The 27980-nt window shown below is 56.7% G+C and overlaps 4 protein-coding genes across 5 annotated transcripts in view; 1 reads left to right on the top strand and 3 right to left on the bottom strand.

Annotated features, from left to right (window-relative positions):
• The window catches only part of Sptbn5 (spectrin beta, non-erythrocytic 5), a 48271-nt gene extending 44896 nt beyond the window's left edge, over positions 1–3375 (top strand). The window contains 4 exon segments of the mRNA XM_037205138.1: positions 333–401; positions 627–729; positions 839–912; positions 2957–3375. Of these exon segments, the coding sequence (XP_037061033.1) occupies positions 333–401; positions 627–729; positions 839–876 (210 nt within the window). The 3' untranslated portion in view covers positions 877–912; positions 2957–3375.
• Positions 3317–12442, bottom strand: Pla2g4b (phospholipase A2 group IVB). Of its 2 annotated transcripts, XM_037205140.1 has the most exons (21): positions 12213–12442; positions 12014–12083; positions 10868–10940; positions 10496–10632; positions 10225–10356; positions 9886–9926; positions 9696–9738; positions 9372–9426; positions 8996–9126; positions 8720–8803; positions 8432–8469; positions 7649–7784; positions 6904–7040; positions 6432–6654; positions 6172–6289; positions 5578–5715; positions 5337–5441; positions 4998–5177; positions 4581–4747; positions 3997–4183; positions 3317–3911 (listed from the first exon to the last, which is right to left on the bottom strand). In XM_037205140.1, exons 2-21 carry the CDS (start codon positions 12020–12022, stop codon positions 3691–3693), a joined length of 2355 nt encoding a protein of 784 aa, XP_037061035.1. In that variant the 5' UTR covers positions 12023–12083; positions 12213–12442; the 3' UTR covers positions 3317–3690. The 2 variants fall into 2 exon arrangements, with proteins under 2 accessions (XP_037061035.1, XP_037061034.1); XM_037205139.1 differs by having other exon boundaries at positions 12014–12442.
• A 592-nt stretch (positions 12443–13034) lies between these two features.
• Jmjd7 (jumonji domain containing 7) lies at positions 13035–19252 on the bottom strand. Its single transcript, XM_028854406.2, is given in 9 exon segments — positions 13035–13497; positions 13600–13759; positions 13945–14021; positions 14211–14306; positions 14729–14785; positions 15101–15354; positions 15439–15469; positions 15472–15591; positions 19149–19252. Coding segments are annotated over 9 exon segments (948 nt in total). The 5' UTR covers positions 19213–19252; the 3' UTR covers positions 13035–13408.
• Positions 19253–19339: 87 nt separating this feature from the next.
• Mapkbp1 (mitogen-activated protein kinase binding protein 1) overlaps positions 19340–27980 on the bottom strand; it is a 54090-nt gene continuing 45449 nt past the window's right edge. The window contains 18 exon segments of the mRNA XM_028854393.2: positions 19340–21558; positions 22094–22179; positions 22610–22682; positions 22684–23207; positions 23397–23441; positions 23444–23679; positions 23924–24008; positions 24179–24373; positions 24463–24514; positions 24516–24568; positions 24571–24608; positions 24793–24950; positions 25129–25359; positions 26508–26563; positions 26729–26865; positions 27034–27168; positions 27383–27446; positions 27785–27896. Coding sequence (XP_028710226.1) covers positions 21331–21558; positions 22094–22179; positions 22610–22682; positions 22684–23207; positions 23397–23441; positions 23444–23679; positions 23924–24008; positions 24179–24373; positions 24463–24514; positions 24516–24568; positions 24571–24608; positions 24793–24950; positions 25129–25359; positions 26508–26563; positions 26729–26865; positions 27034–27168; positions 27383–27446; positions 27785–27896 — 2508 coding nt within the window. The 3' untranslated portion in view covers positions 19340–21330.

Raw genomic sequence — 27980 nt, 5'->3', positions numbered from 1 at the left:
CACACACACACACACACACAAACGGACACACGAACACACAAGCTGGAACAGAGCTAGCAATCAGAGCCTTCCCGTGGAGGTTTTCCGAACTAGGGGTTGGTTGCATGTCTGGCTGAGATGAGGGACCTACTGTAGCCTGGGGTCCCCACCAGTCCACAGTTATCTCCCTGGAGCATGTGGCCAGGCCCCAGGGGCTCAGGGTGTCCAGGGTCCACACTCCAGAGCAGGCAGAGGGGCCAGGAGTGCCGGGGCCCACTGGAAATGAGGAATGGGGGGTCTCCCTTCTCGTGTGTGCTGGGCCTGACATCTGGACCCCCATCTTGTATTTTCAGGTGAAGGGCACTCGTGTCACGGAGGGGTCTGTGGAACTGACGCAGCAGCCGCCCACAGACGGGAGGCAGGTGAGTGCTAGTTCCCACTGCGGGCAACTCCCTGTTCAGTGGGCATCTGGGCCTGGCACTGGGCCTAGCGGTAGACTCCTGGGTAGCTTCCTCGGTGATCCCCGGGAAAGCTATAGTTCCTATCCACAGGAGAGAGGGTTAGGGAAGCGGCTCCCGCTTCCCCATGAAGACCACGGGCGGTACTTCCCTGGAGAGGTCTGAGGCCTGGGCCCTTCTTCCCCACAGCTCAGCACCAGCTCCTGCAACAGTAGCCATGGGACCTTGGCAAGCAGAGCCCTGAGCCTGTTCTCCGATATGAGGAGGGCAGAAGTACCAGGTGGCAACTGTGGTAAGAGGCCTCGGGCAACCAGAGACCAATCTTGGGGAGAGGGGAGACAGAGGTCCCACGGGAAAAGTCGAGGTGGCCCCTGTGACCCCTGCACCTCATCTCTCCCCAGGAGCTGCCTTCCGGAGCCCCCGCTGCGCGCGAGTGTGAGAGACTGGAGGGCGGGAAGCATCCTTTCTCCACAAGGTGAGGACTGCAGGCCTGGCCTCTTGACGGCAAGCTTGGCTGAGGGGCTGCAGGGGGGGGCCCTGAGCAGGAAGCAGGGAGTTGGCTGGGGTCCTTTGGGAGGCGGGCTGAGCGGCAGAACAGGGATCCGTCTGCAGCACCGTCTGCAAAGCAGGCTGCAGACTGGCAGCCAGCCCTGGTAGCGTGGCAGGTGGGCTGTAGGGGAAGGAAGGAGGTAGTGGATGGGCCCCAGGTTACTGGTGTTGCTTGGATTTTGTGTAGTCACAGGTTTCACAGCTGCTATCTCTAATGTCTGAAAGTGGGACTTGATGAACTGAACTCTGAGAGGCTGAGGAACTTGTCCAAAGTGACACAACTAATCAGTAGCAGAGGTAGATTGTCTTGCCTGGTCCTCTTTGGAGTGCACTGGCCCCACCCCCTCCAGCCAGGGACTTGGTGGGTTCTGTTCCTTTCTCGACTTCACAGGCTGGTAACTCTGAATGCTAAATCCTGAGAGGTCTGGACCGTGGCCAAGCTCCCGCTAGCAGGAAGAACGTGCAGAAAATACTCTGCCATTTGTGCCTCTCTGTGGAGGGTGATGGGTGCCAGGGGCTCCGCCCCGTCCCCAGCTCCCCTCCTCAGTGTTATCACCTCCCCTAGTCTCCACCCAAAGCCTCTCTTCAGAATCCCAAAGGGACCCAGAGTTTCTCCGGCACCTCCCTGCTCTGGGGTCTTGGTGGGGAGGCCACAGGAGGCAGGCAGCTGAGCCTCTAGGACAGGGACACGGGCCGTGGCTTCCAGGACAACCCTCATCCTTCTGTCTACAGCCTAGAACCCAAGGCCAGGTTCCCAGCCGTGGGTGGGAATGCTGTGATCAAGTCGGATGCTGGTGGAGAGGGTTTTCTCTAAATGCTGACAGGCCAGGACTCTGCTGACTGGGCCGGAGAGGCCCCACATGGGAGATCCTTGCCCTCACACCTCTACTTAGAGGTGACGGCAGGACCCAGGCCACGAGGCTCCCTCTCCCCACACTCCATCTCCTCCCTGCCCTCCCCACCTGGGGAGTCCCTGCTGGTGATAGGTCCTGCTCTAGTTATCCCTAGGCAAGCGGCTCCCTGGGTGTCCAACCCGCTTTCTACTGGAATGCTCCCCTGAACTGTCCACCCGTCCTCATTCTCACTTTCCATTATCCTTCCTCTGAGGAAGCAAAACCTCAGCCATTGCTTGTGCCTCTGCTCTTAACCTCCATCCCGACTTGATTCTGTCCCTGACCCCGGGGGATAGCCTGGGCCAAGGCATCAGCGTGTCCAGGCCAGTGACAAGAAGTGTAATGGCCGAGGGAGAAGCCGGTTGAATACAGGCTCTTCTTTGGCATCCTCAGCCTCTTGTGGACCCCGGCTTCATTTAGATGATCATCCATCTCATCCATGTCTTTCCTACCCAGGCTAGTGGGCTTCAGGCCTCTAAAATGGGGCACTTGGGGCATGTGGGAGAGAATTGAACACCACCCCCACGGGTCCCCAGGTCCAGTATGACAATGCCATACATCTAGACTGATGCACAGCTGTGGGCCTGGAAGGCTCTCATATTCTAACAGGTGACAGCCACAGCTGTGGTCTCCGGCACAGCGATCCATCTCTCTTGCTGGACTCCTCAAGTCCAGCTTGAGTCAGATGGTGTGAGACCAAAGAACAGGGGCTCGTACTAGAGTTTCTGGTGGTCCTGGGAGTGAGCTGAGGGCATCACGCACATCCTCTACCACTGAGCTAGATCCTTGGCTTTTCCTTTACAACTCACTAAGTTGTCTAGACTGGCCTTGAACTCATGATCTTCCTGCCTCGGTCTCCTGAGTAGCTGGGATTACATTTCAAGCATCCCAGCTCCACTTCCAGGGCAGGCCCTGAGAACCACTTGCCTGGCTGACTTGCTAGATCATGAGAATCAAAGTTGTTACATCCCACTCATCTCATGGCTCCTAGTAGCTGCTCACACCTACGCTAGGAGCAGGTGGGATGTTCTAGAAGATTCTATGGTGTATGCTACCGAATCTCTGTTCTCCCAACAGGTCTGAGACTTGAAATGAGTCCTGAGGCAACACCAAACCTCGGGCTCCAAGTGAAGATGCATCCTGGCGAACCCCTTGGCTCCGGGCCCCAGGGCACCTTCCTGCGGCTGCTCAGGACCAGAGATCAGCTCCTGACAGGATAAGCACTGCTGTGTTGTTACCCGCTGGGCCCGAGATGAGCCTGAACCTTTTAACTGGACCAAGGTCTCTGTCTGGACAAAGATGGCAGTCTGTCCATCTGGACAGGGCTGGAACTTCCACGCTAGTGGCCTCTTGGAGAGGGTGACTTGGATGTCCTGCTTTTAGAGTGGAGCTCACGTCAAGTGTCCTGTAGAACTAATAGCCTGGCACGACAGATAATTAATCTTGGGACAGCGGCGCCCAAGCGCCTCCCGTTTATAAGAGCCCCTATAACATGTCACAGTGTCCTGTCATGTGACCAGCACGGCCCCATCTCTAACCTCTGATGAGCCCCAAGTCCGTCCCATGGGTGAGCGAGGTCATTCCTAGTGCTAGGCCCCAGCAGCTCGCAGTCTGACTCCGTGAGGGCTGCCGACATGCCTAGTGTCACCTCTGGAAGTCCCAGACACGTATCTTGTGGCGTTGTGCCTGGACATCGGAGTCCCCAGAGGCTCTGGAGCACGCGGTGGTGCTGGTCTTCGACGCAGAGCAGCAGGGAGGGGGTGGAGGGTCCAAGGCCCCCGGGTGGGAACCCCGCCAGGGCGCCGCAGCTGTCACTCAGGCCGGCGCTGCCGGCGCTGTCTCCGCCGCTGCAGGGCCTGGCGCAGGGCCTCTATCAGCCGGTCCCGGTTGTTGCAGATGTTGTAATGTGTCAGGCGCAGCAGCTTGTCCACATCCTCCTGGCTGTAGGTCACGTTGGTGTAGTGGTAGGGGGAGTCGGAAGGAGACAGGTTCACCTCTCCAGCCGCCTTCTCCTCCGGTGTCCGCGGCACCCCTGTGGAGAGAGGACGGTCTGGCAGGAGGTCGGGGGACCCCTGCGCGGAGGAGGCAGGTCTGGGAGGGAGGGGGCCGGGGCTCACCGGGGGCCGAGTGGTCCTGGAAGGAGTCGTTGACCAGAGGGAAGTGTAGCAGGGCCGGGGCTTCGGGCTGGGTCGGGTCACAGAACGCGTGGCACTCCTGAGGCCGGCGCTGCTCCTCAGGGCTGGGCGAGATGGGTGGGAAAGGGATGCCCTGCTCCTGGCAGAACCGGCCCACAAGCTGCAACTGCTGCTGGGCAGTCGGAGGGGGCATTAGAGGGCCCGGTGTGCTCAGCGCAAGGCCGGCTCTACGGAGACTCCAGAGGGCCCCGAGCGAGGCCCACGGTCTGACGGTACCCTCCCTCCCAGCTCCTCTAGGGCTCCCCTGGGTGAGTGGGAGCCATCTAGAAGCATCAGGTATGCCAGGACCTCTCCAGGGCCAGGTCAGTAAAGAGAACCATGGTACAAGACAGGTGAGAACCTCCCAGCTACTCCGCACCCCACTCCCAGAGCAGAGCTAACTTTCCCCAGTAGGGGGTGCCACTACCATACTCTAATGGAAGCTGGGCCAGATGCTGGATCCTAAAGCAGGTCTCATTAGGTGCCTAGAAAACAGGCTACCCTAGATGGGCCGCCATCTCCCCAACCTGAAAGGCTCCATGGAGGTTGTAGTCCAGTGACAAGATGAGGTCCACATCCCGTGTTGGCTGCAGAAGAGGTGGGCAGCTGGTGTTGATGAAGTAACCAACATCCAGGAGGCAGAGGTGGGGCTCCGTGGGGGTCAGCTGGTTGGGGAACCCATCCAGTTTGGTTGCTACAGAGGTTTGGGGTGGGAGAAGCGTCAGGAGCTGTCACTGTGGGTCCAGACCTCTTAGGCCCATAGAAAAAGGTCCGTGGTCCCCGCAAAGCCTGCCAGAGCAGCACATCCCGGGGAGAGGGGAAAGGGGGGGGGGTGAGGGTAGGGAGAGGGGAAAGGGGGTGGGGGGGTGAGGGTGGGGAGTGTCCTAAGGCTAAGGGATGGTGGAGAGCCTGGACCGAGCAGCGTGAGACGGTGGAAAGGGTACCTTTCCAGGTAGAAAAGCAAGGGTGATCGAAGTAGTCCTTGTGGAAATGGAGGCCGCGCATGAAATTGTGGGTGGCCTGGGCAAGCGGCCGCTTTGTCAGGAGGTCAGTGAAGAACCCGGCAATCCTGCTACCAGTCGTTGGTGGTTCTGAAATCTTCAGATGGGGGACCTGCTCTCTGTCTGCACAGGCGAGATGATGGGGGGACGTTAAGGAAAGAAGGCCGCTGGTCCTTTCTCCCAGTCTCCATGGTTACCCTAGAAGGCAAGCAGTCCACAGTGCCTCAAAGTCACTCCCAACTGGCTGCCCACCTCTCTCCTGCAGAAAGCCCAGGCACCTACCCAGGCTGGCCTGATCCTGAGCCCAGCGGTCCCAGAACTGGCTGGGTTCAGAGGCCCAGTACAAGCTGTCTTGGAGGCTGGCTGCAAACAGGTTGCTCCAGATACCTGAGAAAGGGGCGTCAAGTGAAAAGTCCTGACTGCTGTTAGTCTGAACCCTCCTCCCTCTGGCTGATGTGGGCAAGGAGAGGCCCCCCTCACCCCGGCTCCCTCTCCCGAGACCCCCATTATCTAGCCTCCTCACCTTCCAGGAAGCAGATTCGGGATTCGGGGAGCTGCTTCACCAGTCGCCCCATGAAGAACTCAGAGCCGAAGAGCTCAGAGGGGATGAAGGCCCCATACTTGGGAAAGCCGACTTCATAGGGAGAGAACTCACACCATTCTGTGAGGACAACATACACCTCAGCCACGGAGCCTAGGGACCTTGGCCATTCCGACACCCACCAGGGACTTTATTTCAGGGTAGTCTGGGGACCAGGAGGCTCAGGCCTTGTAACCAGCAGGAGACTTGAGGCCTCTTCCCTCATCCCAAGGGTGCAAAGGCACTAGCTGGCGGGATGACAGTCTTTGGTACTTGGACCAGGAGACATGGGCATGAGATTCACCTCTTAGATACAGGGTACCCTACCACCCTTAAGAGCACAGGCCCCGGCTGGGCGGTGGTGGCGCACGCCTTTAATCCCAGCACTCGGGAGGCAGAGCCAGGTGGATCTCTGTGAGTTCGAGGCCAGCCTGGGCTACCAAGTGAGTTCCAGGAAAGGCGCAAAGCTACACAGAGAAACCCTGTCTCGGGAGAAAAAAAAACAAGAGCACAGGCCCCAGTTCTGAAGCCACTCACCCCCAAATTCAAAGGTGGTCAGGCCCCGCTCCTTGCTGTTGAGGGCACAGTAGATAGGCAGAGGATTCTGGCCTCGACTCAGGGCCTCCCGTTGATCCGAGAGTTTGTGTTCATGAGGCTGAGGGCAAGAGGAGCTCGGCCTAAGCCCTCAGCTTCCTGATGCTGCGAGACTTTCCCACCACCCAGATCACCCAGGGATGGGTCCATTTCCAGATGGCTTTGCCTTAGCTTTACCCACCCAGGGCCCACCCTCCACCTACCTCATCATGCAGCAAGGCCTCATTGATGAGGGCCCACAAGTTGGTGAAGCAGCTGGGGTAGCCCAGGCGGGCACGCTCGGCCAGCTCCTGCCGGTACCTCCACAGCTGGCTGGGGGCCAATGCGCCCAGCTTGCTCTTTGTCACCTGGGTCTTCAGCAACTCGGTGGGCCCCGTCAGGTCCTTCTGAGACCACTCTGGGTCTTCATAGAGGTTGGCCAATGCCCTGAGGAAAGCCAAAGCTTAGGAGGAGGGGGCTGTGGTCACCGAAGGACCCCATCTGGACTGTACATGTCCTTGACTGTCTGGCCATCACTTCTGTCCCCTGGAGCACGCTGCGCCCTACTGCCAGCATCTCCCCAGTCCATGCAGTGTGCACCGGGGTCTGTGGGGTTCAGGAAGTCCCTTCACTACATCCCCTCCCGATTCCACCAGCTGGCTGCAGCCTCCAGCACTCAGCCCCCAGCGCGCTCACCAGGTGGACCCTGAAGCCCCAGTGATGTAGGAGATGCAGTCCAGGAGACCAAGCTCCCTCAGGCCAGCCAGCTGACCATATAAAGAAGTCATGGCCCGGATCCCACCACCAGTGGCCATAACGGCAATCACGGGGATCTGGAAGAGGAGAGGCAGGTTCAAAACAGGCCTGAGGAATAGAGGAAGTCACACTCTGGGAAGAGAACATGATAGTCCAGTGGCCAGCCAGTCAAGATGTGATTGAGTCTTGGGGCCAGTTCCGAGTTAGCCCTCTTGAGGACCTAGTCAGAAACAATCCCTCAAATGCCTCGCTGCTTCAAACATTAGGGATCCAGAAGAATGGCCTAATAAGTGTTAGCCCACACGGAGCCTGAGATCACTTTCTGGAAGCCCCCAAGGCTCCTGCGGAAGTCCCAAAAGGTCCTGCTCTCCGGCGCTGGGATTCATTCCCCTAGGAGCCAGTAAGGCTGGTCTGAACCTCTGGGGACCATTCTGAGCCATCCTCATAGGTGTGTGTCATCAGTCAGGTGGGGGACCAAAAAACACAGGGAAACTGCCATCTGTGAGCTGCAGGTGCCCCATGTATCATCCTGATAACATCGAGGAAGAGGAACAGGGTAGGCAGGGCCTGCCAGGGACAAGCCTGAGCTGACACCAGCTCTGGGCTGCACAACACTCCCAGCACTGAGCCCTGGGCCTAAGCAGGCATGAGGAAAACTCCACCCACACGTGCTCAGCCCCCAGACCTCGTCGTCTTGCAGGTCTTGGTCCAGCTGTAAGGCCTTTTTCAGGGCGGCAGCCACCACCTGCTTCCTCCTGCCCAGGAAGGCCTGCTCCTCAGGGCAGAGCCCACAGTCCAGCCGCACGGCCAGCTCCTTAGGGCTGGGGAGAAGGAAGAGACCCGGAAGCAGTTCTCAGCTCCACCACAGAAAAAGAAACCGGTTTGCGTCACCTGCCAGACCCTTGCCCTCTCCTCCCTTCTCAGTCCTCACCACCACTTGCTGTGGAGTGAGGGGAAGGAGAACCCAGGACCACGCACACACGTGACTGTGGTAAAGTAGACCATGGGACTGAGTGCACCCAGGGTCTAGGGCTGGGCCCCACTTCCAAGTCAAATCTCTCCCTCACCCACAGCTCCAAAAATGACGGGGCAGAAAAGGTGGCCTATTGTCCACACCTATTTGAAAAGCGCCCTCCCTCTTCTGAAGGGCATCTAAAGGTCCTTTCTCAACAGCCCCCAGGCCAGGGGACATCCTCCCCCTTGCCCACGTGCCTCCCCCTCTTATCTGGGCAGACACTGCTCTTCCCGGGATGGTGTGCTAGGCAGGGCCCGCCCCCTACTGTAGCAATCCAAGCGGGGCCTGTCCACACTGACGCCGCCTCCTGATGCAAAACCCTGTGCACCCAGGAGCGCTGCATCTCCCCTCCCCCTCCCCACCAGGCCAGACTGACCTTCACCCCCACCCACCCACCCACCCCCACCCGGGTGCCTGGTCCCCTGCCCTCCCATTCCCCAGGTGGGCTCTTACCCTTCTTCCTTCTTCAGTTCCAGCCTCATCAGTGGCTCCTGGAAACCATGAGTACCATGGTCAGAACGGCTGGCTACTTCCACCCCACTGTGGCCATCAGTGTACCCCCAGACCATCCCAAGAACCCTTGGGCGGGCCCCAAGCTCTTTTCCAGGGCCCACACTTCCACCCACTGATCGTCTGGGCATGGCCAGAAGGGGGAACCAGCCACAAGAGCAGGCCGATTGCTCCAAGGCTAGGCCAGTGACAGGCCCGTCCATGAACCTCGCTTCTCTATGTGACCAGTACCTGGGACGTGGGGAAGACGAGTCTCACCAGCTCTGAAGTGGGTAGGGAGTGGAGCGGTACCTTCAGCTGCTCCTGGGGGTCATCCTTAGGGTAGGGGGAGAAAGGATCCCCCGTCATTACTCATTAGCGAAGACCCTGCCTCCTCCCTGTGGCGGGGCAGAACAGGGAAGGGACAGGAGGCTGACGTCACTCCCAAATGCCCTGACGGAAGCACGGCTCAGGGAGGGTGCTGAGAGGAGAGGAGGGCGCCAGGGTCTCAGGAGCAAGGCATGCTACCTGAAGATGAACTTTCAGGTCTTGCTCCCAGCAGGCTGGATAATGGAAGCGGTAAGAACCGGTGCCCACAGAAGCACCCTGTGGGCCCTCACAGGCCCCAGCAACCACAAGTTGAACTCTGCTCTCTGACCCTAGAAACAGGAACCAGAGTCAAAACTCAGGACGGGATCTCTGTCCACTAAATCCCGTATCAAGTCTGCAGGGAAGTGCCTCCTTGACATGGTCCCGGTGGAGAGATGGAGTCCAGGGGAGTCCCAGCAGGGATTTGCCTCCCAACTTTTGCTACCTGGAAACAGCCAGTACCAGGTCACCTCCTCAGAAAGGAGGGAGAGATGGGAATCAGGGTGGTAGGATGCCTAAGGAGGAGGGAACTCACCCTGTGGGTCTCCTGTCTTCTTCAGCTGAACATGCAAACAGGAGAGCTCCCGAGCCTGTGGCCAAGAGATCCCCTTAGATACATGTTGCACCCCCTCTCTGGGACCCTACATTGTGGGCTCCTGGTCCCTGCTCCCCAGAACATTTCTTCTATCACCCTCAGTCGCTAAGCATTTGCTTGAGGTTAATCCCTTGGGGAACAAGTATACCAGCGTCCCCAACTCAGCCCACACGACCCAGGCTGTGGTGGGCCTACTTCAAGCCTGGGAGAACAGCGGAGAGCATGAGGGATGAGCTACCAGCGAAGTCCTGGGTCCCCACTCACCACTAGGATGCCATTGCTGATGAGCTGTTCCTCACAGCCTGTCCTGGAAAGAGGCCCCCAGTGACTCTCTGCAAGAGCCCAGGCACTCCTCCTCTACCAGGGAGGGGTACCAGCCTCGGCGAGCTGGCACTGCCCTTCCCGGAATGAAGCTCTCCACGACCACCCACCAGGCTCCCCCAGCCCCACTCACAGAGTCTGCAGCCGAAATTCAACTTCCAGGTGCCCGTCGTCCTGGAAGAGAAGCAGGTTGGAGGGTAACCGTCGGGCTGGTAACCCAGACGGCAGCGGGAGACGCTGAGGCCAGAGTGGTGGAGAAGGGCCCCTGTCCCTTTCCCGGTCACTCTGTCTACACTCCTTGGACTGTTCCCAAGGAGCTGTGCTTCTGATCAGAAGGTGAGAAAGAAGTTGGGGACAGGCCTGCTCCTTGGTGAGAAGTTGAGGGGATGCCTGGGCCACTCCCTGAAGCAGGGGAGCCTCCGAAGCCCTATCCTCAGAATTGGGGGGCCCCACTCCCTGAGCACAGCTTTACCTGAGTGTTCAGTGAGAAACTCTGGCGCCGAGATTCCCCCGCTCGCAGAGTGCCTACGTCGAACAGTACTGACAAGATAGGGTCATCTTTGGTCAACCGGTCCTGGTCAAAAACTCTCAGTTCCACCACATTCTGGAGGAGGCAGAGAGAGAGGCAGCTTATATAGGAAGGAGGTGGGATGGCAGGTGGACGGGGCAGGAGATGGCAAACCAGGAGCCATGTGGCAGTGCCGCACAGGGAAGGGCAGGGCCAGACTGGATGCCTAGGCTACCTTGAGCTGCCTGTGGATCCGGAACTGGAAGTTCTGATTCCAGACGGGGTTTCTGCTGTTCTTGACTGTGCGTGTCTGGAGCGTGTGGCTGGAGGCCGTGGGCAGATCCAGAGTCACATAGCAGTCAGAGGCTGTCACTGCAGGAAGGAAGGGCACGTGTCTTGTAATGATCAAGAACCCTTCCCGGGCCACCAATGAGTCTACTTCCTTCTTCCTGAGACATCCGGTCCCTAGGGCTGAGCCTTCTGCCACTTTGGAGACCCCTCTCTCCAGGAGACCCCTGCAGGACCACCTGCCAGCCCAGTCTTCTTTACAGCCCCCCCCAACCGGTCCTCTGGGCTCAGCTAAGTGCCAGGGAAGCAGTGTGCTTACCTAGGTCCTTGGAAGGCAAGCCATTAGCCTGGAGGACTCGAACAGTGAGCAGGCATGTCCCCGCCACCTTCGCCTGCAGACAGACAGGGCAGGTTGACTATAGGTGGATGGGGCACATGTGACAGGGCCTCGGGGCAGGTTGGGACAATCTCTCAAGGTTTAACTCTCTACCAAAAGGACCAGGTCCACGTGCACCCATCAGAATCCAAGTGACAAGAGACATTGTATCTACACGATGACACCTTCTCATAATTAAACACCACACTGTGCCAGCTCCATACCCAGGGCTTAGCATATATTTACTAAATTGTCACACATCCTCTGAGGGTGCTATGATAATGACCAACCATGAGAGGAAATCGAGGTCACTCTCTTGAGGCATGGTTAGGACCAGAACACGGGCAAGCTGGCTTGCTAATGGCCCACACTTTCTGGGTATGGGCTTTTGTCTTTTTAGCCCATTACCTCACCGCCCAACCCTAACCCCACCAAGACGCTTTGAGGCTGGTCTGAGTGTCAAGGGGAAGAAGGGAATACATCAGGGCCTAGGCACCATGAGTGAGCTACAACCTGTGCCGTCTGCCCCATCCCAGGAATGGATTCTGCAAGATCAGGACAGCAGCTACCAACCCAGACCACCCCACATTGCCATCCTCCAGATCTGATGGGCGTCTCCAGAGCTCCTTCCAAATGCCCTGCTTCTGGAGATGTGGACACATGCCAGTGTGCCAGGGCAGAGGAAGCCTGTGCCACCTGGTCCTTCCTTTTGGTCTTCAGCCATATCTCTGGAAAGGTGCCAATGGTCAAGTTCAGGGAGCTCTGTGGTCAGGAGCAAAGCTGAGGAAGTTCCCACATGCCAAGTAACCGAGGCAGAGGCACGGGGCAGCTACTTCTTTCTAAGCCCCCAGGGCAGTGGATAAGATCCTCAGAGTTCCCAGGGTCCAAATCCCGGGATCTCTGCCTGGAACCCATTCCCAGGACAGACCTCCATCCCAGTTCTGGCCTTGCCCCTGGCTTCCACCCTGTCTGGTCCTGAAGCTGAAAAGCATCCCTCCCTCTGCTTAGAGAAGCCCACAGCTCCTCTTAGAAACCACAGCCACCAGGTCCTGGAATGAAATGGGAGCCCAGTGCCCTCTGGAGCCTTACCAGAGCCATGAGACCAAGTCCACCGGAACAGGAATGATGGGGCAGTGGCCACAGGACCAACAACTGTCGGCTTTAAACCCAGAGCCAAGGTGAGCCAACTGCCCACACATTCCTCTCCAATCCCTCCCACAGAGTCCTCCGCTCCACCCAAGGCCCACACCCACTGCTGACCCAGCCACCTGCCCAGGAAGTGAGACACCTTAAGCCAATGCTGGAGTCAGTGACACCTCCTGGAGTTAGCCACAGTCTCCCTGAAGTCCACTGTCCCAATCAACCCCAACTTAGAGGAGGGCTTCTAGGAGAATTTGCTGCCATGGGCTGAGCAGGGTCAGCAGACCGTGGCCCCCCAAAACAGCAGTGAAGAGTGGGGCCGACCATCATGTCGTCGTCGTCGTCGTCGTCGTCGTGGGTCCTTTCGCAACCTCCCCAGTGCCTGTATGACAGGAATGCCCAGTCTGAACTGGAGCCCTGGGCAATCTCAGAAGAGTACCTCAGGCTCCATCACAACCTTGTAGGGGAGCGGCTTTCACATAAAACAGCCCTTCAAAGCTGTGCCTAGGCTGCCTCCACCCCTGGAGCTGGGTGGCCAGAGATGAGGCCTGTGGGCTGGCGTGCGGGGACAGGGGCTCTCCCAGCTCTTTAGCTGGGTGAGGAGGAGTCTGGGCGTGGAGATCCACTCTTTCCTCAGAGAACAGCTCAGGAGGAACATGGTTCCCATCACTTCCTGTTCATACTTGTAGAACAGGGGTTACCCTCAGGGCTCCAGACCCAGCAGCTTCCCTGGAACTGAGGGAGGAGAAGCAAACAGTTTGGGACCAAGCTAGAGGTAGCATTGGTGGTCCCGAGCCCGTCAAGTCCCAGCCAGCCAGTTATAACACAACTGTCGTGGGAAGCATCCATCCCGGGCCTGGATCTGGCTTGTGCCCCTCCATCAGGACCACCTTGGAACCTTTACCTGAACACTTAAGCCATCAGCAGGCCGTGGAAGGCAGCTGTGACAGGGAATATGAGAACAGACACATCAACGCCACCTTTTATTGACTGCTTCCTCTATGCTGGTCCATGTCTACCCCACAGCAGACCTGGGAGCTAGAGCCATTATTATCTCCACTTTACAGCCGGAGGACGATGCTGACATGCCCTGACTCACCCAAGGTCACAGCACTGCTGGACCTGATCCATGCTTCCTTGTCACCTGTGTGGCAACTTCCTGGGCACCCTCACCCAGACCTGCCTGGCATCTCCTGGTCCTCCGACTATATTCCGTGCTTCTTCAAGGCTGATCTCAGCCCACGAAGGAACCCAGACAGCAGCCAGTGCAGAGTCAAACCCCAGGCTGCTTCTAGAATCGACCTCCCACATCGGCTGTCCTTTGCAGTGTCTGTGAGGGCCCCATCAGTCAAGGCCTGCGGCCCTAGTGAGGGAGTCCACCAGCTGGAAGTAACTGTACTTGAGGTCATACTCCATGTCATACCAGAAATTCACTGTGGGGAAGAGAGGAACCCGGATGTGAGGGCCCTTCTTTGAAGCAGGAGCCCCTCCCACCCAATGCCTTGTCGGGCCCTGGTGCCCTGGGTGCTCCTTACCAGCAATGCAGCCGTGGGACTGCTGGACATGGTGGAACCACAGAGCCGGCAGGTACAAGAGCTCACCGGCCCGCACTGTGCAGTGAAGGGCCCGTGCCCGGCTGTAACTGGGGTACCGGACTAGGTCTGGAGCCAGGGGGTCCAGTGGGATCCAGGGCACCTAGAGACACAGCAGCTGCCTGTAGGCCCTGAGGATCCCAAGATCTCTAGCTCTGGCCCCTCTCCTCCCAGCGTTGAAGAGCCACAGACTAGGGATTTTCAGAGTGGGATGTCACCTCCCCAGACCCTCTGTGCCTACTCCCTGGGAGCCTACCCTTCCCCAGAGCCCAAGAACAGAACAGACACCTTCTCCACGGCCTCCTCGTCCACCACCTTAAAAGTGCCCTCTTCAGTCAGCTGGTAGGTGGCTGGTGTGTACAAATCTGAAGGCAAGGTCAGGGAGATAAATGACCAACAGTCTGTCAGGTTCTCCCCCACCATAACCAGCCCAGTGTCCCCACATGCAGAGACCAGAGGGCTGGGGCCCTGAGGCTACACCTCAGGCCTGGACCCTTGGTGCTCGCCCACCCTCCACCACTGGCTACCAGCTCCTTTTAGGCCATGTTACCTACCATAGGGAATGAAGGGCCGGTCACTGGGTGGATGTAACAAGAAGTGTTTCTCACCAGAGACCACACAGTACAGATTTTCATAGTGGTCCTTGTGCACTGTCAACATATGGAAGACCTGGAGTTGCGGGGAGGAAAACAGCCCACCTGCCCTCAGCCCCACACCCCAACAGAACCTACAGTGAAAGGAAAAGCCCACACAGGGCCAGCGGTCTTGGGGAGACTCCGAGGACTCTAGCAAGCATCACAGACCTTGGCTCCCCTTCCTCAGGAGGGGAAGCATCAGGCTCCGCTTCCGAGCCCTGCCCCATTATCTACCTGACTTTGAGGAGGCTTCTCAAAGAGACCAGAGGGTATGGCGTGCCCTGTCTCCAATGCCCCCACCCTCAGGAGAGATCCTTTGTGGTGTCCTAGTCCCAAAATACCACAAGAAGTTTGAGGCCAGCTACTCCCTCTGGGGCCCACCTTTCTTCCCGCTAGCCCACCAGCTCCCTCCCCACCTCAGGAGTCCCCACACCTACAGGAGGTCACCGCAGCTGCCTCACCCAGCCAGAAGTTCACAGCATCAGGCATCTTTCCTGCGGGACAGAGTTAGTACTGGGCTGAGGACCTCCTATGCACAGGGCAGGTATTCAGAAATCCGGGGGGGGGGGGGGTTGGGGGGAGGAACGCCAAGGAGTCTGGGGGAAGGTGACATTGGGAATGTGACCCCTGGAGCAGAAGGGACAGCAGCCCTTTCGGGGTCCCCGTTTTTATGTCAAAGCCTGGGGTCAGCAAGTAGGTGGCACCTGACCCCTCTGAGCCAACACCAAAGACAGAGAATGAGAGAGGAAGCTGAACCCTCCCCCCCCCCACCTCATCCCCATGCCCTGCCTCTTGTCCCCTCCGCTCACCCAGTGACTCAGAGGCCCAGGGCACGTGGGACTCGATGTCTGACAGAAGCTGAGGCAGTTCAGTGGGCAGATTGGAGCACTGCTTCTGCACGTAGAGGACTCCTGGGTGCCGGGCCTGACCCTCCAACACATCCACCACATGGCTGATGGGCAGGCGACGTTCAGCAGGCATCACAAACCGGTCCCCTCGCACAGCATCCGCATAACCATCTGGGGTCACGGCCACACTCACCTCCGTGGAGCCCACTGTGGCTCTGAGGAATGGATGGAGGCTTGGTCTGTAGTCTGCTGCTAACGGTCCCTGGTCCATCCCCCCCCCCCCAGAAAGGAAACCGTACCTCAGGTAGGAGAGGGACCACTTCTGGAGGGCGGCCAGTGCTGCAGGGCGTTGCGGATAATGCAAGGTCTATTGGGGCACACCCAATCCCGGTAGAAACAGAGTGGACTTGGGGGCCCATCCAGGTAGGGCACAACACGAGGTACACTGAGGTCTTAAGAAAAAATGGGGAGGAGGGGTCTGCAATCAGTGGTACCCAACTTCTGTTAACACTGTCTGCACAGGAAATCCTCTATCATGGACATCCTAGGCAAGGCTGCTGCTGACCAGGAAGTCTGCAGCTGACCCCTCACTTCCTCACCCCTGAGAAGCAATCGCTCAGCAGCATCCATTAGGAAGGGGAGTCACTGAGCTGGTGGCCACAGGCTAACTAGGATGGAGCCTGGCTCTGGGATGCCCCCTCCAATGATGACATTCACTGAGCATCTGAAACAGGCCCAGCATTGGGCCTGGTCGGTGTGGGTATCAGAGGATGATCCCATCATCTCAAGCGGTTTCCGGTCCATCTATCCGGGGAGATAACGGACCAATGACAACAGCAGAAGACAGGCAGGGGCTGCACTGAGCGCTGGGTCTCCTGGGACAGCAGCAGCATCCTTAGCCACCTAGGGCCAACAACTTGGGCACTGTGCCACCTACGGAGACATTTTAAGCGGCTGAGTCACCCTTAAACTGGGTGTGGTGGCTCAATGTGTAAACCCAGCACCTGGGGGGTGGCGGCAGGGGATCAGGAGTTCAGAGCCACCCTCAGCTACGAAACAAGTTCAAGGCCATACTGCATGTGCGACACCACAGCTGACCCTGAAATCTCTTTTGGTTTATCCTACCCAATCCTGCCCTTGGCCTGGCTATTTCTAAGGCCCGTTGATCTTCCCCCTTTTTATCTTAAAACCACCCTTCCCGTCCTCTGCTGCTTTGGGTCCAATGTCACACTGATAGACCTCCTTCCCTGATCACCCCTTCAAACTCACTTGTTAGAAACAGTCCTTATCTCCTCGCCTGTTTAGTTTTTCTCCACAGATTTATCATTACCTGGCCCTGTGTATTTTTATCACTCATTTATTTATTATCTGTCTCTTTCAGCAGAATAGAAACATCACCGCAATGGCCGGGATGACTGCCATGTCTCCTGGCATCTCTAGTGCCTCAGCACGCAGTAGGTGCTCAGCACGCAGTAGGTGCTCAGCACACACAAAGTCAAAAGGAAGTGCCCCACGCTCTGGCTGGATGGTTGCTGCAGTGAGCAAACTGGTCCTTCTGGTGGAATTCCACTCCCTTTCAAGAGCATCTATCATCCATCGGAAATGCAATCTCATCTTGTCATACACCTAGTGAAGCCTCCTCGGATGGCTCACTGCTCCCCCTGGCAGAACTCAGTCCCCCTTGGCATGGTTCAGGCTGCTCCATGACTAAGCCTAGCCCATTTCTTTGCCAGCCTGATTTGTTCCTGTCTCATGCCTGACACTGACCACATGCCCTCTGCTCTGGCTGGTTCCTACCACTCACTGTCCTGGCTTTTAGGAGGGCAGAGCGCTTTGCTTTGTCAACTTTCAGCCTTAATGTCTGAGCGAATGCTTTGGTCCCAAGCAGCAGTTACTGCAACCCTTGACAAATGTCTGTGGCATTCCTTTTACTCCTGAGGTCATGCTCACCCACAGCTACGGCTCCATTCTGACGACCCTCCCTTGCCATCAGTCAGAAAGGGAGTATCTTAAAATTGGACACTGGAACCACATGGGAAGACATTGGTGGGCCCAGGAAAACTGCAGAGAGCTCGGCATGTACTTGCTGCCCTGAACAGGGGTAAGAATCACCAAGCAGACCTGGGAGGGAGGAACAGGAACCCCACAAAGCAGTAATCTTAGAAGGGAACTGGGGCTCAGAACAACTGAGTTGCTCTTTGGGATTGAACCCAGGGCCTCCTACCTGCTAGGAAAACACTGCCACTGTGTTACTGGACCCTGGAGTTTAAAAATGTGTAGAAACTGCTTTTTTTTTTTTTTTTTTTTTGGAAACAGGGTTTCTCCATGTAGCCCTGGCTGTCCTGGAACTCTCTCTGTAGACCAGGCTGGCCTTGAACTGAGAGATCAGTTTGCAGCTGCCTCCTGAGTGCTGGGATTAAAGGCATGTGCCACCACTGCCTGGTGTGAAATTGCCCTTTTCTGTCCTTTGGATTTTCTTTAACTATACCAGTTTTATTTGCTCACTATTTCCTTTAGAGAATGCCTACATCTTTCCCTTAGAGCTTCAAACTGAACTCCAAATAATTCCTTTGACCCAGCAATTCTGTTAAGAATTTAACTGACAAAAATAAACATGAACACAGAGCCTGCTCCAGGCTCACAGCCCTTGCTTGTTCCCTGTACACAGCAGGTACACACCTTATCGGACCCTGCAACTATCCTCTGAACCACATGGGACACAGCTGGGATGCTCACATAATTGTTTACTCCCTGAGAATTGAAGTTGTATGGAAACAGAGAACAGAGAACGCGCTCTCTCGCTCTCTCTCTCTTTCGCTCTGTGTGTGTGTGTGTGTGTGTGTGTGTGTGTGTGTGTGTGTGTGTGTTGGCTGTATATGCCTGTGCATGCATATGTAGAGTAAGTTGGCATCAGATGTCTACCATTTCCACTTTATTTTCTGAGACAAAGTCTCTCACTGAATCTGGAGCTCAGCAGTTGCTCGGCTGGCTGGCCAGCAAACCCCTGGGGTCCCGCAGTCTTTGCTTTCCAGCTCTGAACTGCATCAGACATAATCATCAGGTGGATCTGAACTCAGGTCATCATGTGCTGAAGCACTTGACCCACTCGGCCATCTCTCCGGACTGTTTCTTTAATGACGTACGTAACCTAAATACCCTCGGGCTGGTGAGATGGCTCCGAAGATAAAGGCACTCGTTGCCAAATTTAAAAACACTGAACACACATTCTGGCACATAGAGGTACTTCAGTTTTGTTAAAGGAACAGTCAAGTATTTGCAGCAGAATTATTGAAAACAAGAGGTTAAAATACCTGCATTCCTATCAATAAAGGGTGCACTGGTTCACAGGTGTGAAGATTTGAGCCAGAGGCACTTGGAATGCCCTCTAGGACAGTGCAGCAAAATATGCTTAGCGGGAACAATAAAACAGAGTCCTACTGGACAGACAAGGGGTGGGAGTGAATCTTACTTTATTTACGTTGCACAGAACTGCCCGTACTGCTGTTCAGGAAGACATGACTTAGTAAAAAGGGAAAAAGAAGGAATGATGCAATGAGGAGCAAAGAAGGAACCTAACACCTAGTAGTGGAACAGCCAATATTGCTTGGGTGGGTCTCTACAATCCTCAAAGCTTGGAGTTCGCTTGAGTGAACGAGGGCAGTCGCCTGCTTCTCTCCTCAAATGTCACCAGCATCCGAGGTATTTGAGGTTAAAGAATCTTCTGTACCGAAAGTGCAGCGACGCAGAGCACAGGGACTCAGCACCTGCTGGCTTTGAGAATGGCACTACGACTCCCGCCGGAGCTGCGCTGGGCCTTGAACAAAACCACAACTGCTCCCCGTGAAGGCACCAGGACGTGCAACCATGAGCTGAGGACTCGTCCGCTAGCTAGAGAAGGGTAACATACGAGAATGTGTGGCCACCAGTCGGCTACTCGTGCACACAAGACCTGAGTGAGTTCCGGTACCCCAGGCTCTCTCCACGCTGTCTTCGCGCGGACGCCACTCACCGCGAGCCGCCGCCGGGAACTCTTGCAACGCCCTCCGCACCGTATCCAGTGCCGCCTCCGCCATGACGCCCGTGGGAAGAGAGCCCGCCCCTATTTCCGCTCTAGGCTCGCAGCCCCGCCCCTATTTCCGCCCTCGCCCCGCCCCTCAGGAGGTGTGACAAGCGGCGCTTCCTTCGGATTTTGCTAGCCAGTTAACAAATGATTGTGTTTATTGACAATTTCATACATCAGTACAAACGAGACGTTAAAACAGCCCCACCCCGTACAGCCGGGGAGGAGACAGGCGCCACAGTATAAAAGTTATAAATAAGGGGCTTTTCAAAACTGGGATGGGACAAATCTGGACGTGGGCGGCAGTTGCCAGTGGCCTCAGACATGCAAAAGGAACTAAGCGCCGCTGGCCACAAGACCACATCCATGCAGGGTAGAGGCGCAGGGAAAAGCCCGGCTCCCTCGAGAAGGGCAGGCTGGCTAAGGCCCTCTAAGAACCTGGTGGGGGTCAGGGCAGCCCTATTGCTGGGGCGGATTTCTAACCCTCTGGCTGACAAGGGGTCCACCCCCAGCCACTACTGTTCTTTGGGCTAGGAGTTTGGCCAGGCAGGTGGTACGGAAAAAGGGAATACATGGTTTGGATGTAGTTAGGGCACTCAGGTAGAACCACCAAAGCTAAGCACCCATTAAAACCGTTTCTTTCTAGCCTCTGCCTCCAGGGCTTGGAAGGCGTTTGGGCAGGTTTTTGCTGTCTAAACCTGGAGAAACGTCACTCTGCATTACCTGATGCAGAGGGAAGGAGGGCCCAGAGACACATACTCACTCCAGTTCTGCAATCACCTCACTCCTTGTTCCTTCCTACACCCTGCCTATGCCCTCTCTCTCCCCTCTAACAATTACCTTAATCTGTCCCCTACCTCCACCACCTACCTGTCCTCCTACACTTTTCCAGTGTCTCTGGCCCAGACCCTCCACTCCACAATCTCCAGTATCCAGTATCTTTGGGCACCCAGCACTGCCTTTGAAAACGACCTTCCCCCATGAGCCAGGTGTCCCTTAGCCATCTCCTGTCAGCCTGGCTGCGGACACCAAGATCCCAGAATTTTAGTGTGCTCCCGTTCATGTTTCTGGATAAGAGGTCTAACTAAGCCAGGCTAGTGAAGCTGAGGCCAGATGTGAAGAAACCAGGTATATACCAGCCAGGCAAGTATTCTAACAATGAACACTCAACTGTGTATACATTGTGTGTGTGTGTGTGTGTGTGTGTGTGTGTGTGTGTGTGTGTCCAAAGTCCTAGGAAGGTGGGCCAGTGCCCTGTAAACCATGAGGGAACTCCCAATACAGGTTTCTGATTGCGCATTGCCCAGGATAAAGGAGAAAGTGGTCCCTGGAGTCTCAGCAGTCCTCTAGGGACCAGGGCTAGAGAATAAGGAGGTCTAAGGGCTGAGGGAAGCAGGCCAGGCTTTGTGTTTCCAACAGAGGGCTTCACTGTCCGGCAGCAAAATCCCACAACTGGCTCCACAAGGGAAAAAAAAAGGATGAGGGTAGAAAATGCTGGGGCTCTCTTGCAGGGAGAATGGGAGTGGAATGTGGGGGCTCAGGTCCTGATACCAACTCAAGTCTTCTAAGGGCTGGGAATCCCCTGGAGGGCCAGGCAGCTCTGCCTTCTCAACTGCCAGGAATTGGGGAAAACCTCGCCTGCTTTGGCAGCCAGGAGAGCGCAGCTGGTGAGGGAGTAGAGGTAAGGGGCTTAGTTGGCTTTAGGGCCTAAATAGCACGTCACCTTTATCTCTACCCCAGAGTACCCTGTGTATGCTCCGCCCCAGGGAGCCGATCCCTGAAGTAACGTCAAATGGCTTCTAAGAAGAGAAGGCCAGCCCTTCCCAATGTCCCCAGATGAGGCAGGCTGTCCTCCTGCCCCTCACAGCACCAAGATGACATAGACTCAAGACCTGGCCTGCTATGAGCCACGGGAGGGCTTTAGAGGCAGGAGTCCTCAGGAAGTGAGGCAACAGTCAGGGAAATAAATTAATAAATACAGGGGCCCCGCGAGGAGCAGCTGGGAAGGCTGCTTTGCCTCTGAACACTGATCCCTGCTCTCCACTCCAGACATGCTCACAGGTTCTCATGAGTGGAAGAAGGGCTACAGTTTGGAATGGGGAGCATTTCTCTTGGGACAGCCTTCTGGAGCTCAGAGTCTGCGCTCCATACGCCGCTCCACAGCTCGAAGCAATAGCTCTGAGTACTGCTCCAACAGGGCCTGAGTCTGCTCAGCTCCCACAGCCCCAGGGCTGCCCCCCGGGCTGGACAGCGCAGCTCCAGCCAGGGCCTCTAGCTCCTGCCGCACTGAAGAGAAGGTGTCCCTCAGGAGCCGGGTGATACGACTGTGCTCGGCTGAAGGTGTCTTACAGCTGGTCACCTGCAACAGGAACACTGCGAGTGAGGTGAAGAATGAGTAGAAAAGGGGGCTCCACACAACATCAGTACAATCCGTCACTCTGGCGGTAACCCAGATGAAGGTCACTTCAGGCTAATAAAACCATCTACTTCTTCTTGATCACTTTTCCCAACAACTCACACAGCCTGCACTTTCTCTTTCAAACGTGGGCACTGTTCAATTGTTTCCTATATCTAAAGATCCCAAACCATTCTGGGATATGAAAAAGCCTACTAATAATACACGGAGACAACAGGCATGAATCGGGATATTTGAACTAGATGATGTTTAAGCTACAACCCTGTCTTGAGTGTTCCAGTCCTTAGCCAGAGATGACCATAGGTCCTGGGGTGAGGCCTAGCCTGCCCTCTGCCCTCTCATCTCGTCTTCTCCGAGTACTTTTGAGGGCCCCGCCCAGGCTGTAGGAGCCCTCACTGCTCCTGTCTGGACACTCGGTTGTCAAGCGTGAGCACTGCCGACTGGCTGTCTTCCTACCAGTTGCTGCCCTGACACTCACCAAGCGGTAGAGCTGCACTGCCTGGCGAACGTTCCCCTGGAGCTCGGCCACAAGCTGCTCACATTGTTGCAGGCTCCAGGCCAGTTCTGAAGGACAAACAGCAGTGAGGTCCAGCTGCTCTTTCAGGGTCCTCAGAGCAGTGCTGTAATTGCACCAGCCCCCACCAGCCCCCCCACCCCCACTAGCCCCCGCCCCTGGCCCTCGCCCCCTTCTCTTCCAACACCTTTCCTGACGCCACAGAGACAAAGCTTCGAGGAAAACACCAGTCCTAGCTCTAGCCCTGGAGCCAGCCCCCGCCCGCATCCAGAACACACTAAAGGGTTGAGTAGGTCGTAGGGAGATCATGAAGGGGGGCGGGAGTGTCTCACCATCAGGGGTGTGACTTATGGACCAAGACAGGAGCAGACAGGACGAAAAACGCCAAAGGCTGGACGCACATACATGAGATGGAGCCAGAAGGAGGCCGAGAGACAGGAAAGAGGGTGGGTGGAAGGTGAGACTGGGAGCTGTGCGCACCTGAGTCCTGGCTCAGGGCTGCCCCTGGCCGGGTGCATTCCATGGGGTTAGGAGTCTTCTCAGGGGAATGGGGGCTGCAAGCTCTCAGGGCCTTGGAGGAGGTCGCTGACCGGCAGTTGCTGGGCACAGGGGTGGGCGGGGCCAGGATGAACCTGGCACTCTGTCCTAGGTTTAGGAGTGGTGCCCTCCCCTAAACAGGCCCGCCTTTCACATGTAGTGTGAGCCTTTCCTTGGCCCACCAGGGAGCCGGACTGGTCTGCTTCGGTATGGCCTCGGCCCTTGGTGACAGGCGAGAAGGAGGTCAAAGCAGGACGGTCAGGCAGCGGTTTGGGGATGTCCAAGACTAGGTGAGCCCGGCTAGGCAGCGCTAGCTTGTGGAGTGGTGAGACTCGGACTGGTACAGGGGCCTGAGGTTCAGCCGCCAGGCCCGGGTTCTCCCCAACAGAAACGCTGCGAGCCAGCTTGGCCGTAGGACTGGAGGTGGGGTGCTGGTAGGCGTGGGGTTGAGGTGGGTAGCTGTCAGCTTGTGCCAGGGATCCTAAGCTGCCCTGGATCTCCACCTCCCGGGAGAGCAGTGAACGCGATGAAGGCCCCTCATCTGCATCAGAGACAGCGACAGATGCAGGTCAGGGTGTGAAGAAGGTAAGCCAAACTTTCCCCTGAACATGACCACTAAGGGACACGCAGTGGCAAGCATGGGGACACACCAGGCCCACGCTCCTCCAGCACGCCCATATACATGTCCCACGGTCCCCATACCCTGGAGCGCGCACACCAGGTTCCTCACCCTGTGGTACTAGACTGTGCACAGACTGGGCTTTCTGGAGTCCACTAGGGGGCGGGTTGAAGCCATTTTCTTGGGGGCCCAGCTGCTGTCCAGGTTGTTACGCCGTCGTGGCAACAGCACAGGAACCACTGGCTGGGGGCCGGAGTTGCCAGGAGAGGGTTCCACTTCTGGGGGTGCCCCTGGGGCAGTGGCACCACTGCCTTTCAGCTGCTCACCAGACACCTGTGACACCTGGTCAGGTCTTGATGTCAGGGCCACGCTTGGGGAGGGTAAAGATGGCTCCCTACAGGGAGAAAGGGTTCAGAAAAAGGTCCAGAGAAGGCTGGGTGTCTTCCTCCAAGTTGCCAGATGCTCTCACAGACAGAAAGGCACCAGGAGAGGACAAGCACAAAGCAAACAGGGTTCGGGGAAGGCCACTTGTTCCAGAACCAGGAGTACAAAGCACCCTTAGGGGGAGGGAAGAAGGCTACATACTGTGCCAGGTGCAGGAGCCCCAGGTCAGCAGAGCCATGGGGGGGGGGGTGTACCTGAGTGGGGAGGTCTGCACTTGCAGCAGGAATCGGGATGAGATGCTCTGAGACTCTGTCCTTTCTAGGACCCGTGCTGGACCCCCTGCAAGAGACACAGAAATCATGAACTGAGTCAGAAGCTAAGTTCTTGCCCCAAGACTTGCCTCTCCAATAAAGAAACTTCAGGTACTGCCTGCTGGACCCTCCCTCTCAGCTAGGCATAGAAGGGAGGGGCCAGACTCCACTGGCTGAAGGGTGGCCCACTGACCACACCTGGAGCAGCCCCATTGGCCAAAGTCTCAAAGTGCTGTTTTAGAAACTGCTCCTGATCCGGGGTATGAGGGCTGCCTTCTTGTAGCCCACAGAGGCCAGTGCCTCCCTCCTCTTCCTCTTCTTCATCACCCTCGGCTGGCTCTTCAAGGTCTGAGGAGATGCCATCCACACTTAGGGGCTCTGTGCTCTCAGAGTCTAGATGTGGGGGAGGGGAGAGCAGCACACTGTACCCGTCTGTCGCAGGTCTGCCTCCTCTGCCTCCCCTCCTCATGCGGCAGCCTTACCTTCATTGGGGTGTTCAGGGCTGGAAAGCCGGCTGCTGCTGTAATCCACAGAAGCAGGCACTGTCAGGACTGTGCTTTTCGGAGTCCCTCTGCCCTGGGTAGACTCTCCTAGGGATGCTCTGGTTGGAGCCTGCACCTGGAACGCACTGCCAGGAAGCAGCAAAGGAAAGACAAGACAGTGAGCAGGGGTCCGCAGCTCCCCTGAAAGAATGAGGTGGCAGGCAACCCCTGAGTGGCCTGGAGGCTCACCACTGCCTAAGTGAAAAAACTCAGAGGGAAAAGACCGAGGCTGCAGGGCCCCGTGAGCTCTGGCCAGGGCACAACCCTTGCCTGGTATCCATGGTGGGGCTGTCACTGGGTTCCGGGTAGACAATACCATCTTCAATGGGTGCAGGCTCCAGATCTTGGGCAAAGACTCCTTCCTCTTGTGACAACAATTGGATAACGTGGGAGCAGGAACAAGTCTGAAGCCGAGGGGCCTTTTCATTCTGGAAATACAAAGAAAGAGGCACTTATGAGGGTTGCCGATGTGAGAAGAGGGTGCTGGGAGGAGGTAGAAGTTGGCAAGGATTTGGTGAACACCAATTCTGAGGAGGCAGAGTACTCCAGCTCTGGGAAGAGGCGGCAGGAAGCCAGGCTGGGCTCTGGCTAAGAAAGCTAGCTCACCTGGCCAGCACATGAGAGCTCCTGTGGACCATGCTTCACAGGACCAGATGGGGATGCAGCCAGTGAGTCCTGGCTCGGACCTCGAGGGCTTGGGGCCAAGGTCTCCAGCTGTCTCAAGTCCAGCATGGAACGGACACTCAGCTCCACACCTGGCTGACCCCAGCGTCCTCTTCTTTTGGGTCCCGTGTTGGCTGCAGGAGCTGGGCGCACGAACTCCATGGTCTCTTGCGCCTGGTGGTTGTAGACGAAGAAGGAGCAGTAATTAGAATCACACTGTCAACACACAAACCTCTGTGTACATAGAGTTTGCATGGCCATGCTTTCAGGAACTAGCTCATTTTATCTTGACAACAATGTTAGAGAGATGGCAGCATCATTGTCCCAGGTCTTACATGAGACGGAACCAGAGCACAGAAGAGTTCAGTGACTAGCCCAAGTCCAAGTAGGACAGTAAGAGGCCTGCAGGCTAGGCTGGCTCTAGAGTACATTCCAGACCCTCCAAATAGGAACCTCCCTAGTTTCTGCCTTTACCTGGTGTCTTACATAGTCTAGAGCTAGGATTCTCAACAGTCCTGTCCTCTGAAGACACCCAACAGAACCCAGAGTCCCTTCACAGCAATAAGGACAGAGGAAGAGTGAAGGACTGAGCCCCAGCATGGCCAGGGAGCACCAGGTTCCATATCGCCAACGCACAGTGCTAGACTCCAAAGCCCAACTTGGACCGTGCGAGGACTGGGCTGCTTTGGAGCTTGCTGGTGTTGTCTGGCCTTCCGCCACTCTGAACGAGTCACAGCAACAGGTCTTCCTGTAGCTTTGCCTCTGACTGCTCCGAACTCACTTCCTCACTGGGGTCTTCAGAACTACAGTCTCCTGGACTTCCACCTGCTGGACCCTTGGTTTTCCCGGACTTTCATTCTAACCACGTGACTCACAGCACTTCTTTGCTCCTCCCCCCACGCTGCTTGTTTGTTACGGTTGCTTGGCTTTGTTGAAGCAGAGGTGGTGGCGCCCACCTTTAATCCCAGCACTCAGAGCAAGGGCCTTGGGTCTCTGTGAGCTCCAGGCCAGCCAGGGCTACAGAGTGAGAGCCTGTCTCAAAACAAATCCAGCTGCTCTTGCATGGGATTCCTCCCAGGCTCCTGGCAGATGAGGTGGACACCTCCTCTAGGGCAGCCAGCCATTTGATACAGGAAGAAAGACTGGTGCTCCCTCATCCCAGACCAGACCAGCTGCCTGACCTCAATAAGGCCTTCCTTGGAAACAGGCTGGAGCACGTAGGCAGGTCCGATACCCAAATGCCTCACGAGGCACAAAGGACACTGCTGCTACCCCCTCACTTCCAATAACCTTGGAAGCACATTTCAGTGATGGCCACTTACCCGACTCATTTCCCAGTGGGACAGGCTTCGGAGCAAGGCTGGACTAGAGACCGAGGCTAGACAGAAATAGGCAGTCAGAGTGTTTCCTACCACCCACCTCTGGGACCTTCCCTGTGTGATCCCTGTGATGGCCCAGTTTGCCTAGCCCATGGTCCAGAAGGGGCTGATGTAGTCACCACACCAGCTGGTGCCTGCCTACCTCACACCCGACTGCCACAAACCTCGCTCTTTCTTGGCACTCAGGCCAAGAGTGGGTAGAGCTGGCAGTTCTTCCTCTTCAGTACCCTCATCTTCTCCCTCCTTGTCACTGTCTGATGAGAGAGCTGGTCCAGAAGGGGGTGCCACTGGGGCCTGGGGCCTGAGTCCGAGACAAGAGCGTGGGGAGAGGAGATTCACTAGGGGAAGAACCGACATGACGGGCTTGTGCATGAGAAGGAAGGTCTGGGGAGACGCGGTGAGGAGGAACAGCGGGATCACACTACACTATGCGGACAACGACGAGCTGGGGCCGTCTCTGCCCACTTACCGCTCGGGTCCAGAAGCCCTCTGGGGAGAGGTCGGTCCTGGCAGCTTGGCCCCTCGCTGACGCTGGCGCAACTCGGCCAGTCGCTGCCTCATGCTGATGGTCATCTCAGAGCTCAGGCGCCAGACAAATATGCAGCTGGGGTGGAGCCACAGCACTGGGTGAGGGCTCGGAAGGGAGCAGCCCCTCACCCCCACTTCCCACCAACTGGAAACGAGATCCAAGCAACCCTCCACTGCCAGGTCAGGCTCCACCAAGAAACACCTCCCAGAGACATCCTGAGAGGAAGTGAGAGGAGGGCAGGGTGGCACAGAGAAGAATCTGCCTCTCAGGGAAGTTGGCTTCTGCTCACCTGTCCCCTGACACAGAGATGAGATGCTTGCAATCGTTACTAAATTTCATGCCAGTGACAATCTCTGTAAAGAGTAAAGAATGTGGTCTATGAACTGCCATGGAAGCCAAACCAAATTCCTGCCTGTTCTAGCAGTGAAGATGGGCACTGGCTGGAGGGAGGGTCAGGTCCTATCCACACTTAGGGGCTTTGTACTCTAAGAGTTCGGATGGGGGGGAGGGGAAAGGTACCAACCACACTGTCCCCTCTGCCAGGAGGGCTTCCTAGCCTTGCTTCAGTCAACTGAGCCCTCCCAGGGTAGATGGGCAGAGTCACGTGGTGACTAGATGGGCAGGCGGGTGGGCACTAACAGACAAGGGAACAAAGGGGAAATCTGAATGGGGAGGCAGGAGCTGCACTCACCTGAGTGACCAAACATAGTGGCCACACACTCGCCTGAGGAGAAGTCAAAAATGGAGAGGTTCTTATCAGAACAGCTGGTGGCAATGTAGATCCCCGAGGGGTCTGTCTGCACCTGGAAAGACACACAGAGGGAGGGAAGAGTAGGACACTGCCACACCCTCTTCATTTAGTACCGCCCTGTCCCTGAGCCGTCTGG

This window comes from Peromyscus leucopus, chromosome 4 (genome assembly GCF_004664715.2).
Source record: "Peromyscus leucopus breed LL Stock chromosome 4, UCI_PerLeu_2.1, whole genome shotgun sequence".
NCBI classification, from domain to species: Eukaryota; Metazoa; Chordata; class Mammalia; order Rodentia; family Cricetidae; genus Peromyscus; species Peromyscus leucopus.
This window is presented reverse-complemented; position numbering and strand designations above follow the sequence as displayed.